The following is a 14,195-nucleotide window of genomic DNA, read 5'->3' as shown; positions in this document are numbered from 1 at the left end:
CCTCCATTTTTGGCTGGAGAGGTGTTCTGTTTCTGTGAGACATTTTTCTAATTTTTGTGGAACTTGACTTTCCTCCTTCTTTGCTTATACATGTTTGTTAGATTATATTGCAAAGAAGTCAAGTTACTGATATCCAGTACATTTTATAGAGGAAGATGACTTTCAAAACTAGTCATACTTCTGTAGAGGAGGAAGATTTTTGAAACCTTTATCATTCAGCATTTGTATTTTATGGATCCCCAGGAGAACTAAAAAGGAGATGACTCTCTACCATAGTTTGGTTTTAAAAAAAAATTACTGTCAGTTATTTATTTATTATTTAATACTAAAGATAAACTCCAAACTGAAGTGGCTCTGAGGTAAATCAGATATGGTTTTAATTTGTTTAAGTTTCTTTATTAGCAGATCTATAAATGGAAGGTGACCATTGTCACTGCTTCTAAAATACTGTCCTAAACAACCCAGAAGATTTTATTTCAGCTCATGAATAGCTGTTCTAAATCTGTTGTATGTTAGACATACTATGAACTACCTCTTCACTTATTATGGGGAAGTTTCCTTAATAAAAATGTGATGATTAAAGCTCTGGTGTCAGTGGTTTATTTTCTCACTCTCCCCTCGTTCTATTCTTTTTTAATTGCTTTACTTTGAATATAGGAATGTCTTCTTTATGTATAGTCTTAAAAATACATATTAAGCATGCTGAGATTGCCTTCAGAAGAAAATAGGAATTAATCAGAAAGTTGTTACTGGATTCAGTTACTTCCACGAGAATCTGTTGCTGGAGGAGCAGAGCAACTGCCTTTCTGAATTGGTTCAGAGGCCCCCGGGCGCGGTGGCTCATGCCTATAACCCCAGCGCTTTGGGAGGCTGAGACGGGCGGATCATGAGGTCAGGAGTTCCAGCCCATCCTGGCTAACACGGTGAAACTCTGTCTCTACTAAAAGTACAAAAAATTAGCCAGGCGTGGTGGCTGGTGCCTGTCGTTTCAGCTACTCGGGAGGCTGAGGCAGGAGAATGGCGTGAACCCGAGAGGCGGAGCTTGCAGTGAGCCGAGATCGTGTCACTGCACTCCAGCCTGGGCGACAGAGCGAGACTCCCTCTCAAAAAAAAAAAAAAAAAAAAAAAAAAAAAAAGATACGTGGGGAAAAGGCTAGGGCACGTCAGAGGAAACAGCTGGGCCAAAAGTTTTGGGAGGGAGGAACGGATTTAAGTGTGAAGCTAGATCCAGAAGTTGGGGCCAGCTCCTGATGGGGCATTACCTAGGCAATCTTGAATACAGACCCTTACGATAGTTTCTGCTCTGCCACCGTTCAAGTTGTAGGTGGCCCCCATAAGGAGAGAAATCGTCCCAGAATAATTCATAAAAGGTCTGGTTACTCTGACAGACCTGCCGTAACTCAAACCCCGTCTCCAATTCCGATGTTCAGGAGGACTCACAAAAGGAAACGGCTCGGGCTGGGCGCGGTGGCTGAAGCCTGTAATCACAGCACTTATGGAGGTCGAGGGGGGCGGATCACCTGAGGTCAGGAGTTCCAGACCAGCCTGGCCAACATGGTGAAACCGCGTCTCTACTAAAAATACAAAAATGAGCCGGGCGTGGTGGCGGGCGCCTAATACCAGCTACTTGAGAGGCTGCGGCGCGAAAGTCGCTTGAACCCGGGAGGCGAAGATTGCAGTGAGCCGAAATCGCGCCATTGCACTCCAGCCTGGGCAACAAGAGCGAAACTCTGTCTTAAAAAAAAAAAGGGGGGGGGGGGCGGGGAACGGCTCCAGTGCCGAAACTGGGACATGAGAGATGGGGCTTGCCGGCATTCAGGTGCCTTTCTGTCATTCCAAGAGGGTGGAAGTGAGGAAGGGAGACCGTCTCAGAATGTCCTTCCGGGGCGCCCAGAGGGCCCCAGTGAAGAATAAAGCTGGTTGGCACCGGATGTGTTTTCTTCCTGGCTAAGTCCATCTTCCGGCCTGGGCAGACGCTGCCGCGGAATCCTCGGCTCTGTAGTTTTTTGAGTCGGTGAGTGAGTGCAAGGGAGTTTCCTCAGGTGGGGGGTGCCTGAGGAAGAGGAAGAGGAGGAGGAGGAGGAGGACAGCTGGGCTCGGCCCCGGAGTGGCTAATCTGGTGCTGCAACCAGTTGGCCGACAGGGCCTTGGCCCTTCGCAGGGTTGCCTCGAGAATACCTGTGTGCTGAACCTGGGATCCGGTTTCAGATCAGCAGATGTTCCCTGAGCTCCTCCTGCTCTGTGTGGGCCCCTGTGCTCCGTGCAGGAACACAGATGAATCAGGCACCATTTCGCGGTGCTCAGAGAGCAACTGACTCTCTGGTGGAAACGGGAGGTGGAGTCATATTAGTTTTACTTGATTGGGCTTAAAGGAGCCTAATCACTAGCTGGAAAAAGGAACTGGAAACGCGAATGTAAAAATGTGTATTCCTGTCTTTTTGTTTGGGCAATGATGGAAAAATTTAGTATGAACGAGGTTCGAGTATGAAAAAGAGAATGGAAGATGATAAAGCCATAAAGATGGGTTATGGCCAAATCGTGATGGGTCTCGTATTCTTCCCTAAGAAATTTGGTCTGTCCCGGAGGTAGAGGAGAGCGATGGAAGATTTAAAAGGGAAATTAAAAAACAAACAAAAACCCTAAGGGATGTTAATCCTGGTAGCACTCAGGAGGGTAATCTGGCATATAGAAGAGTGTGGTATAAAGGAGATCTGTTGGAAGATATTGCAGTTGTCCAGCTGAACCGGAAAGGGGACCTGTTGTAGTGGTGGGCAGTAGGAAGTTTGGACATTATGTTAAGGTTTGTAATTGGGGATATTATGTTAAATCAACTTTGTGGTGGTCATGCTCATTATTGGATACTCCAAATTGACAGATTGTTCTTGACCACAACGCAAACAACATTTAGCAAAAGAAACAAACTAGAAACCGTTCACTACAATTCAGTGTAATAAACGTTGTAACAAAGTTAGGAAAAATGTGCTATGAGATCATAGAGAAGTGCATTATAAAGTTCTCAGTTTTGAGATGGTGGCATAAGGGTTCATAGCACCTAGATTAGACTTTGAACCTCCTTTCCCTAATTCAGGTTTGGGGTTTTTTGTTTGTTTTCACTATTACAGCATGAGAAAGCATTCCCTATCCTTATTACATCAATGTTTGTATTTTATTTTGCTTAGATTGTGATCATGGCTGCTGAGTCTGATGTTCTGCATTTCCAGTTTGAACAGCAAGGAGATGTGGTCTTGCAGAAAATGAATCTTTTGAGACAGCAGAATTTATTTTGTGATGTATCAATTTACATTAATGACACTGAGTTCCAGGGGCACAAAGTGATTTTGGCTGCTTGTTCCACTTTTATGAGAGATCAGTTTTTACTCACACAGTCAAAACATGTCAGAATCACCATCTTGCAGAGTGCAGAAGTTGGCAGAAAATTGTTACTGTCTTGCTATACTGGAGCACTTGAAGTTAAAAGGAAAGAGCTTTTGAAATACTTGACTGCTGCCAGTTACCTTCAAATGGTTCACATTGTGGAAAAGTGCACAGAAGCTTTGTCAAAGTATCTGGAAATTGATCTTTCTATGAAAAACAACAACCAACACACTGACCTGTGTCAGTCTTCTGATCCTGATGTTAAGAATGAAGATGAAAATTCTGATAAAGACTGTGAGATAATCGAAATTTCAGAAGATAGTCCTGTAAACATAGATTTCCATGTTAAAGAAGAGGAAAGCAATGCTTTGCAGTCTACAGTAGAGAGTCTGACATCAGAGAGAAAGGAAATGAAGTCACCAGAGCTGTCTGCGGTAGACATAGGTTTTAAAGATAATGAAATTTGTATCCTTCACGTAGAATCCATCAGTACAGCTGGTGTCGAAAATGGGCAGTTTTCACAGCCTTGTACCTCTTCAAAAGCAAGCATGTATTTCTCTGAAACACAGCATTCATTGATCAATTCTACAGTTGAGAGCAGAGTGGCTGAAGTTCCTGGGAATCAAGGTCAGGGCTTATTTTGTGAGAATACTGAAGGAAGTTATGGTACAGTGAGTGAGATTCAGAATCTGGAGGAAGGTTATTCACTGAGGCACCAGTGCCCCAGGTGTCCTCGAGGCTTTCTTCATGTTGAAAACTATCTACGCCACCTTAAAATGCATAAACTATTCTTATGCTTACAGTGCGGGAAAACATTTACACAGAAGAAAAATCTCAACCGACACATTCGAGGACACATGGGCATACGGCCCTTTCAGTGTTCTGTGTGCTTGAAGACGTTCACTGCTAAAAGCACACTTCAGGACCACTTGAACATACACAGCGGGGATCGGCCATACAAATGCCACTGTTGTGATATGGATTTCAAGCACAAGTCTGCTCTCAAAAAGCACTTAACCTCTGTCCATGGCAGAAGCAGTGGTGAAAAACTATCTAGGCCTGATCTCAAAAGGCAAAGTCTACTATAATTATAATCACAGACTTGTTATATAAAGTTTGTATTATTCTATTAGGCAAGTCTTTCTATAGAGATGCAGCATTTGTAATATTTCATCCCCCCAATCTTTGTTTCTTATATTTGGTTGGCTTACACGTAATCATTCTTTCTGAACTTCTAACAGTTCCAAAGTTATGGGAGGCACAGTAAAGCTGATGGGATTCTGTCTCATCTCATACATTACATATAAGTCTCAGTAGTATCCCTAGAGAAATAGAGTTGCTTTCTTACACATTCTTGATTCTAGTGGCAAAGGATCCAGCAGTATTTGCAGATTCTGATTTGGAGTCTCTAGGTAACTGATTTAAGTGTAAAATCCAATCATATAAAAACTAATGAATTAGGATAACAAGAAGAGAAAATAAAGGTAAAAACACTATTATGTATTTCTAGTCACTTTAGAACAGATGGCACTAAGAAAAAAATTTTTTTAACTTTTCTTGGATTCCAAACTAAACACCAAGATACTTTTCATTTTAAAATGTATAAAGTAACAATTCAGATTCACTTGGGAATAGCAGATTTTTTTTTATAAAGGGTTAACATTCCTTAAAATACTTTTATTTCCAGGCCTTATTAGTATACATATTTAAGAAATGGTTAATTGGGCCCAAGTTTCTTGATTTTATTTAATACAATTGGATTAATAATTTGTGGCCAGTAAAATTATACCATTGGCATGAAGCTGTGAAAAATGAGAAATTCTACCTTTACCAAAGATATCTGTTCTACTGTTTTAAAACTTCTTCTCTACTTTATTTTTTATTTAACAGGAAGTAAAATTGAAATTTCTTCCTGGTTTATAGTTCTGTGAATTTTAACACAAAAAGATTTGTGCACCACTACAGCAATCAATACAGAACAGTTTCTTCACTCAACAGCTCTCTCATGCCATCCCTTTGTAGTCAGCTCCTTCTAGCTCTAATCCTGGCAACAGTTCTCCGTCACTATTATTTTGCCTTTTCTGGACTGTCATATAAACAGATTCTTATGGTATGTTCCTTCTTGACATGCTTTTTCACCCAGCATAATGACTTTGAGGTTCATCCATATCATTTTATTTTTTTATTTATTTATTTATTTTTTTTTTGAGACGGAGTCTTGCTCTGCCACCCAGGCTGGAGTGCAGTGGCTGGATCTCAGCTCACTGCAAGCTCCGCCTCCCGGGTTCACGCCATTCTCCTGTCTCAGCCTCCCGAGTAGCTGGGACTACAGGCGCCCGCCTCATCGCCCGGCTAGTTTTTTGTATTTTTTAGTAGAGACGGGGTTTCACCGTATTAGCCAGGATGGTCTCGATCTCCTGACCTCATGATCCGCCCGTCTCGGCCTCCCAAAGTGCTGGGATTACAGGCTTGAGCCACCGCGCCCGGCCCATCCATATCATTTTAAATTTTGAATTGGCAATATATATTCTAGCTGTTACTAGATGAGCAATTTAAAAAGGGGTAGCTTTAGTGTTGTATTTTTTCATTTACATTAATGGAATTTCCATTCATTATGGGTTGATAAGAATCTTAACCATCCCTAGAGTTTTATATTTCCAAAAATACGTCAAAAGGAAAACCATGACTGTATGATTATTTTAGTGACAGTCATATTTGAGATGGTGTTCCAAGCCATAGTTCTCTAATATCCCCATCTACATATCATACAAAACTTTAAAATATTATTTTAACAAAGATTAAAATATACTGCAGGGCAAATAATACTCTTTAAAACACAAGAACTGCTTTTGGTAAAGAAGCCTGACTAGATGCATCTTACTTTTAAGCTGTTCTAGTCCTCCTCTAGTTAACTTAGCTTTATGTAGAATTTCTACTGTATTTAATTTCTATTGAAGCCCTTCTATATTTTAAAATGTAATATACTTTGTACCATTTATAAAAATTGTGTGATGAATCACGTGTTCGTTGTTTTAAGTGTTAACCTTCTTTTGATACTTTTGTGGGAAAGACATTCTCCACTGAATTTTAACTTTCCTAGAGACTTTTAAGAATGCAGGTCTCGTTTGACGAGAAAACCGACTTCATAACCCAACGTTACTAGTTAGTGACATTGTGCTGAACTTCTCCTTGAACTTTTTAACTATATATGTAAAATTACTTTGATGTTGGTCATTTGAAAGATCATTTCCAGGTCTAAAATTCCATGATTTTATATTTAATTCTCCCTCAGAACAGAAGAGGGGAAAGCAAGAGAGGATGGTTTTGTGTCTTTATGAACTTTGTTACTTAAGTACTCCATTGGAGACATAATTTTTCTAAATAGTGGATCTTTTTCCACTGGAAAGGATGATGGCTCATTGCTTACTTTTCATTCATAGCTCATTGCTTCCATTTGACCTAACACTGGCCATTTGTTGGTGTGAAAATATTTTCTTTTCAGAAATAGTTTACTAGTGATTGAAATACTTTTCTTATTTTTGCTTCCTATGATAAAATGGCATGGGGGAAAGGGGGAAGGATGGAGATGGGAGGAGAGGGTAAAAGAATAGTAATCTGATTTTTTAGGAATTAGTATCTACTATCTTGGATATTTGAAAACAAAAAATTGGTTGAAACTATGTTTAAGTTTTATGTGTGCCTTGTAGATTGTTGTAAAATTTTCTGTGAGCACTTTGAGATTTTTGCTGGCCGGGGGTGTTTTGTGAAAGTGATGGTTATTATTTATATTATTTATTCCTGTTCAGTAGCACAGAATGATCTCCAAACATTCCTAGGAGTGTCTGTTTGCATGATATGTCTAAAAATTTTCAGGAAAACGGAATCTTTTTTTAAAGTGAAGGTATGACAAAGTATAGAATTTATTCATTTAACATATTCACAGTTTGTGTTTCTGATATGACAGAAAAATGCAAAGTGTTTGAGTTCAACCTCTTCATTTACTCCATTTACCTATAAAAGATCTTGAAAAGGTAGTCGTTACTTTGTTGTAACAGAAAACACTTGCCCTTTTTCCTGGGATGTAACTATCTTACATGTTTACATAAGAAATAATAAACTGGAGGTGGGAATGGAGAACTATGTGTTTTGTCTTCATCTTCGAATTTTAAAAGATACAATTTAAAGGATACAGTTTCTCCTGGCTATTCATTAATCATTCATCTAGCAAATACTTCCTGAGTCCTTACAATGCAGTATAAGTTAGGTATACAGACAAAAATTCCTGCTCTTGTGAAACATTGTAGTGAAGGCAGAGGAATAGTAAACAAGTAAGTAAAATCTATGTCTGTCAAAGTTTGAGAAGGAATTTGGAGAAAAATCAGGAATAGGGAGTATCAGAGAAGGGGGATGGGATTGTAATTTTAAATATGGTGGTCATGGCCAGGCGCCAAGGCTCACTCCTGTAATCCCAACACTTTGGGAGGCCAGATCACTTGACGTCAGGAGTTCGAGGCAAGCCTGGCCAACCTGATGAAAACCCTTCACTAAATATACAAAAATTAGCTGGGCATGGTGGCGCTTGCCTGTAATCCCAGCTACTCCAGAGTCTGAGGCAGGAGAATCCCTTGAAACTGGGAGGTGGAGGTTGCAATAAGCCGAGATCGCACCGCTGCAGTTCAGCCTGGGTGAGGGAGCCAGACCCCGTCTCAAAAATAAAATAAAAATAAATATGGTGGTCAGGACACCTTTGAGAAATCTCAGATTATCCGAAATAAACATCCTCCTGTCTAGTGAAATGTAAATATATCCAGTAGAATAGAAAAATATGGCCTGGCGCGGTGGCTCACGCCTGTAATCCCAACACTTTGGAGGCCGAGGTGGGCGGATCTTCTGAGGTCAGGAGTTCAAGACCAGCCTGGCCAACATGGTGAAACCCTGTCTACAAAAATACAAAAAAAAAAAAATAGCCAGGCATGATGGCGGGCGTCTGTAATCCCAGCTACTGGGGAGGCTAAGGCAGGAGAATCCTTTAAACCCGGGAGGCGGAGGTTGCAGTGAGCCGAGACTGCGCTATTGCACTCCAGCCTCTGAGACACAGCGAGACTCCATCTCAAAAATATATATGCATACATATATGTATATATGTATGTATATATGTGTATATATTTATATATGTATAGTGTGTGTGTGTGTGTATACACACAATAGTGTGGAAAACAAGTATGTACATGTAAAATCACCTATAACTGTCCAGTTGAAATTACTGAAACAAGTATTGGTTGTTAACAGTTCTCTAGGCTTGGCATATGTATCATAAAGAGAAGAGAACGAAAAAGATAATGTGTGGAAGAAACGTCTTTGATGTGGCCAGTGAATCTTTTTGCAAAAACATTGATCTTTGCCTGTCATTCAGACAAATATAATAGGTAATAACCATATATTTTGTTGAAACTGTAAAAGCAAATTTTCCATATTCTAATTAATCTTGTTTACTTGCATATTTTTGTTGTTGGACATCTGATTTCACATTGGAAAGTGCCTTGAGTTTAATTACAAGTCATGGTCCTTTTTTTTCTTTTTCTTTCTTTTTTTTTTTGAGACGGAGTCTGGCACTTCCCGCCCCCCCCCCCCCCCCCCCCCCCGCCTGTAGCACAATGGTGGTCTCCGCTCATGGCAACCTCCGCCTCCCGGGTTCACGCGATTCTCCTGTCTCAGTCCACCGAGTAGCTGGGATTACAGGTGCCCGCCACCACACCCAACTAATTTTTGTATTTTTAGTAGAGACAGGGTTTCACTATGTTGGCCAGACTGGTCTCTAACTTCTGACCTCGTGATCCACCCGCCTCGGCCTCCCAAAGTGCTGGTATTACAGGCGTGAGCCACCGCGCCAGGCGTCATGGTCATTTTCTAGCCTACATTCTTTAGTTTCTCATCAGTAACAAGAGGTACATTGTATCTGCCTTCTAGGATCACCTTGCTAATTAAATGAAATGTAAATAAAACTAAAACATTTACAATTAAATATCACCTAACACAGGACCTTACACATACTAAGTAGTTTATAAATGTTAATTATCTTATCCCTATTCCAAGTCTGTTTCATCTACAAATCATAAACAGTAAGAATCATTCTTACCTTAATTCGCTGTGGAAAAAGCTTCAACAAATATTTGAGATATGATGCCAGAATTTGTGCTTAAATTTTTATCTTTGCCAGCTTTTGAGGCGCTCAGAGCTTTTTTTTTTTTTCCTTTGGACTCTTTGTCTAGGAACAGAGTTCTCTCTTTAATAAAGAAGGGAGACGTGGAAGTGCCTGCGAAATACATGTTTTCTTTTTTGTTTTTGTAATTGGGAGATTACTTGACATTGTGGAGGGATTGAGGGATCCTGTCAGCTTGTCATTACAGAAACGTGAAGTAGAATGTAACACAGATGTATCAGATTCTGCTCAATGGATTCCATGCTTTTCACGAAGGAGACACTGGCTCAAACCAGCGTCTAGAAAGCCGGCTCAAGGCGCAGATGAATGTGCAAGGAGTTTCCCATCAATCCCTTCGGCTTGCCTAGTTCTTCTCATAGTACCTCCCACAGTGCTCCGGGGCTCCCTTGTCACGTGATCGGGGTGGATCCGCTGAGGCAGAGGGAAGTTGATACGCAGTTTGGGTGGCTGGGGCTACTACGCTTTCCTTCCAACTCCCGACTCCCGGGCTGGCGTAATCTCGCGTTAAGTTGGGAGTAACTTCTCGCGAGAGCTAGGTCGGGATTCCTCCAGGTCCGCCTCCGTGGTGAGGAGGAGGAGGAGGAGGAGGAGGCGGAGGTGGAGGGAGAGGGAGGAGGAGGAGGCCCCGTCGCGGCCTTCGCCGCCGCCAACGGGGCTGTCCCTGTAGCTCCCGATGGAGTTTGAGGTCGTGAAACCTCCGCCGAGCTCTGCCCCGGCGAGACGAGGCGCCTCCGTCGCCGAGCCGCGCCGTCGCGGGGCTCCCGGGAGCGGCCCTTAGCGACCCCACCCGGGCCCCCTCAGGTAGGGCGGGGGCGGGCACGATGCGGCTCGGGCCCCAGCCCGGGTGCCTGGTCCCCGGCGGTCGGGCGGGAGACCACTCTCAGCCCCTGAGGCCTGTGAGCTGTCGCCCCTGGTGCCTCGAGGGTTGGGAACTGAGGGCCGCATCTGACACTCGGACGGAACCCGGGCCCTGCGGAGGCCCCTCTCTCTGGTAGGGCTTTTTCGATGCGGAGCGACCGGCTCAAATGGCCACCTTCCTTCGACACTGGCTGAGCGGACGTCTCTGACCCCTAAGGAACCCACCCAAGCAGAGGCCCGGCTTCACTCTCCCTTTCCTACACCAGTTAGTAAGGGGGTTTAGAAGAGGTCCTCGAAAGCAAGTCCTCTCCTAGCTTTTCAGCTTTCTATCCTGGGGCTTCCCGAGACCCTAACATAGGGGATGGTGGAGGCGATCTGAGTGGTAAATAGGAACCCCGGCCAAACAATGCCTTGGGAGGGCTTAACCTCCCTCGATGGGGATGGCCGGACCTGAGTGGTCGCACAGGGGTTGTGGCTAGGAGCAATGGCATGAAACACAGCCAGGGAATTCTGCTATGGCTTTCTTCTTTCCCTCTCTGATTTTTCCTTCTTGGTGTAGCCTCTTGAGGAGACTCTTCCACCATCTTAGAAGAATGGTAGAAAGCATCTTTGTTTCTCAGAGAAGCAGCTGTACTTTTTTCTATCCTTAGCTTTCAGGATGGGAGAAGATAAGGGTAGCTGTCATTTCCATCCTTCAAATAACAAGGCAACAGTTTAAGATACCGGCTGATACATCCTTCACACCAAAATTGACTCAAGTAATCACTGGCATAAAGTAAATCTAATCCAGTGATTTATTTATATTTTCATAACCCTTGGGTTCACTTTTTAATTCGTTCTCTCCCCTTACCCAGGGCCTTTCTTTTTTTCATTTCTACTCTCCCCCTACCCATTGTGGGTGGGTGACTTTGTATCCCAAATAAAGTGCTTTAAGTAATCTTTTTTCCAATTTTGTATTGGCCAAACTTTAAGTTCCAATAGGAACTTTTGGTTACCCTGAGAAAGCTAACGTTGCTACACCACAGTGGTAAAATGTCACTCAAAAGCAAAGAAACAAATGTTAGCCGGTGCAGCCTTTTAATGGTTAAACATACAAACTTAGTTAAAAACTTTTTACAATATTAAGAATATTAATAGATTCTTCTTTTTAAAACACCTTTTGTCTGTCTAAAAAGCTATACCACTGTTCTAGCTTCACAAGCCTTTCTTACGCTGTTTACTTCCACGTTCAATTTTTGAAGAAGTAGAGGTCACTACATCCTGTTAAAGGAAAAACAATGTAAATATTGTTTTCCAGTATTGGCATTTTCATTGATTTGGAGATTCATGTTTTCAAAATTTTAGAGTTTGGAAAATTGCTAGAGGATAGAATGTAAAACATATTCTAGTTACGTTTAGAAAAAGCAGATGTTATAATTCAAACAGGCACTTGTTCGGCGAGGATTTAATTACACTCGTGTTCATTAGTGGATCCTTTGAGTTACCCCCGATCTGTTATTTCTGTTGTGGCAACCTGACATGTAAGAAGACTTATGTCCTTTGTTCATATATTTTTGTTAAATCATACTCTGCTTTTGTAATTTGCTGTCTTCCACTTTGAAAAAACCAAAAAATTCCATTTTGGCACAGCATTCTTCTTTACACTCAGGATTTTATATTCAAAAATTGAACTTCTACATTGTTTGCAATAACTAAGAACGCTAAAAAAAAAAAAACTTTATAACAAGGTTGTAGTAAGTACTTATTGTTTAATTTGGACTGTGTTGGAGTTTCACTTTTTAGTGATGGGAAAAGGAAGCATGGATAAAATAAAGCTAGTTGAAAATTAAAAGTAAGTTCGTGTTTTGCATCCAGTCTCATGAATGTTATGATCAGCGTTTTCTAATTTTACTGAAGCTTTAAGTGTGTGAGTTTAACCTCAATTTCTTGATAAAAGTTAGTTTTGAGTATTACTTTGTAATCTTAAATATTCTAGAGTTGCACTGTCCAGTACTAGCCAGTGGCCACATGTGACAGTTAAGGATTTGAAATGTGGCTAGTGTGAATTGAGATATCCTGTAGGTGTAAAATACCATATTTCAATGACAGTACTAAAATTTTTTAAATATCTCGATAATTTTAATATTGACAACATGTTGAAATGATATTTTGTATAAACTGGGATAAATAAAATGTATTACTAAAAATAATTTTACCTATTTTCTTTTAACTTTTTTTTTTTTTTTTTTTTGAGACACAGTCTGTCTCTGTCACCCAGGCTGGAGTGCAGTGGCACCATCTGGGTTCACTGCAACCTCCACTTGCAGGCTCAAGCAATTCTTGCGCCTCAGCTTCCTGAGTAGTTGAGATTACAGGAAGGCACCACTATGCCAGGCTAGTTTCTGTATTTTCAATAGAGATGGGGTTTTGCTATGTTGGCCAAGCGGGCCTAGAACTCCTGACATCAAGTGATCCACCCACCTCCCACCTTGGCCTCCCAAAGTGCTGCGATCACAGGTGTGAGCCACCGTACCTGGCCTCTTTTAACCTTTTTTAATGTGACTACCAGAAAATTAAAAATTACTTGGATTATAATGGCTCACTTATTTCTGTTGGACATTACTGTTGTAGATCAGCATTACTCTTCCAAGAAATATATTGGAATAAAAGTAGATGTATAAAAATCCAAAACTTCCAGATAGATTGTCCTGTTACAATCAGAATAATTAAAGAGCTAAGGACTTTGGTAATATGAAGGATGAAGTTATCCATTGGCTATTATTTGATAGGCAGAAGTAAGTTCTATCTCAAAAAAAAGTATTTTTCTAGTCATCACTAATATTAGTTATATTTGTTAAAATAGAAAGATGGCTCATGCCTGTAATCCCACCACTTTGGAAGGCAGAGGTGGGTGAATCATCTGAGGTCGGGAGTTCAAGACCAGCCTGACCAACTTGGATAAACCCCATCTCTACTAAAATTACAAAAAATTAGCCAGGCTTGGTGGTGCATGCCTGTAATCCCAGCTACTCGGGAGACTGAGGCAGGAGAATCACTTGAACCCGGGAGGCGGACGTTGCAGTGAGCCGAGATCCTGCCGTTGCACTCCAGCCTAGGCAACAAGAGTGAAACTCCGTCTCAAAAAATAAATAAATAAAAAAGAAGTGATCTCATTACTGCCCTATTAGAATTCATTGAGGCCAGGTGCAGTGGCTCACACCTGTAGTCCCAGGACTTTGGGAGGACAAGGTGGGTAGATCACCAGGTCAGGACTTTGAGACCAGCCTGACCAACAGGTGAAACCCCCTCTCTACTAAAATTACAAAAATTAGCCAGGCATGGTGGTGTGCACCTATAATCCCAGTTACTCAGGAGACTGAGGCAGGAGAATCACAGGAAACTGGGAGGCGGAGGTTGCAGTGAGCCAAGATCGCACTACTGCCCTCTAGCCTGGGCAACAGAATGAAAAAAAAAAAAAGAATGCATTGGAAGTTATATCTAATAGTTATTTTAAAACTGAGTTCAACCCCATAGTGTATTTAAGAAAAATTTGAGTCATATATACTTCACACGTTAACAGCAAATTCACATATTATAGCCGTCTTTTAAATTGCAATTCAATTCCTTTTTCTCCAATGCAGAGTTTCTAGCTTACAAGTTGTTTCCATTGTTGTTTTGGTTTTTACTTGTCTTTTAGCTTGAGATCCAAATTGTACTTATGCTTTAAATATCATTTTTTTAAGAACAAAACTAATTATTTTTA

General features: G+C 41.3%; 2 protein-coding genes across 3 annotated transcripts in view; both read left to right on the top strand.

The window, feature by feature from the left end:
* Positions 1–1,932: 1,932 nt before the first annotated feature.
* On the top strand, positions 1,933–5,647 carry ZBTB6 (zinc finger and BTB domain containing 6). The gene is made up of 2 exons (XM_010382471.2): positions 1,933–2,014; positions 3,180–5,647. Exon 2 carries the CDS (start codon positions 3,189–3,191, stop codon positions 4,461–4,463), a length of 1,275 nt encoding a protein of 424 aa, XP_010380773.1. The 5' UTR covers positions 1,933–2,014; positions 3,180–3,188; the 3' UTR covers positions 4,464–5,647.
* A 4,495-nt stretch (positions 5,648–10,142) lies between these two features.
* Positions 10,143–14,195, top strand: part of RC3H2 (ring finger and CCCH-type domains 2) — a 59,051-nt gene continuing 54,998 nt past the window's right edge. For both annotated transcript variants that reach the window (XM_010382473.2, XM_010382472.2), the window contains exon 1: positions 10,143–10,396. The gene's annotated coding sequence lies outside the window, so the exon portion shown is untranslated. The remainder of the gene's footprint in view (positions 10,397–14,195) is intronic.

This window comes from Rhinopithecus roxellana, chromosome 16 (assembly GCF_007565055.1).
Source record: "Rhinopithecus roxellana isolate Shanxi Qingling chromosome 16, ASM756505v1, whole genome shotgun sequence".
Classification (NCBI taxonomy): Eukaryota; Metazoa; Chordata; class Mammalia; order Primates; family Cercopithecidae; genus Rhinopithecus; species Rhinopithecus roxellana.
Note: the sequence above shows the minus strand (reverse complement) of the source record. Positions and strands in the feature narration are given on the sequence as shown.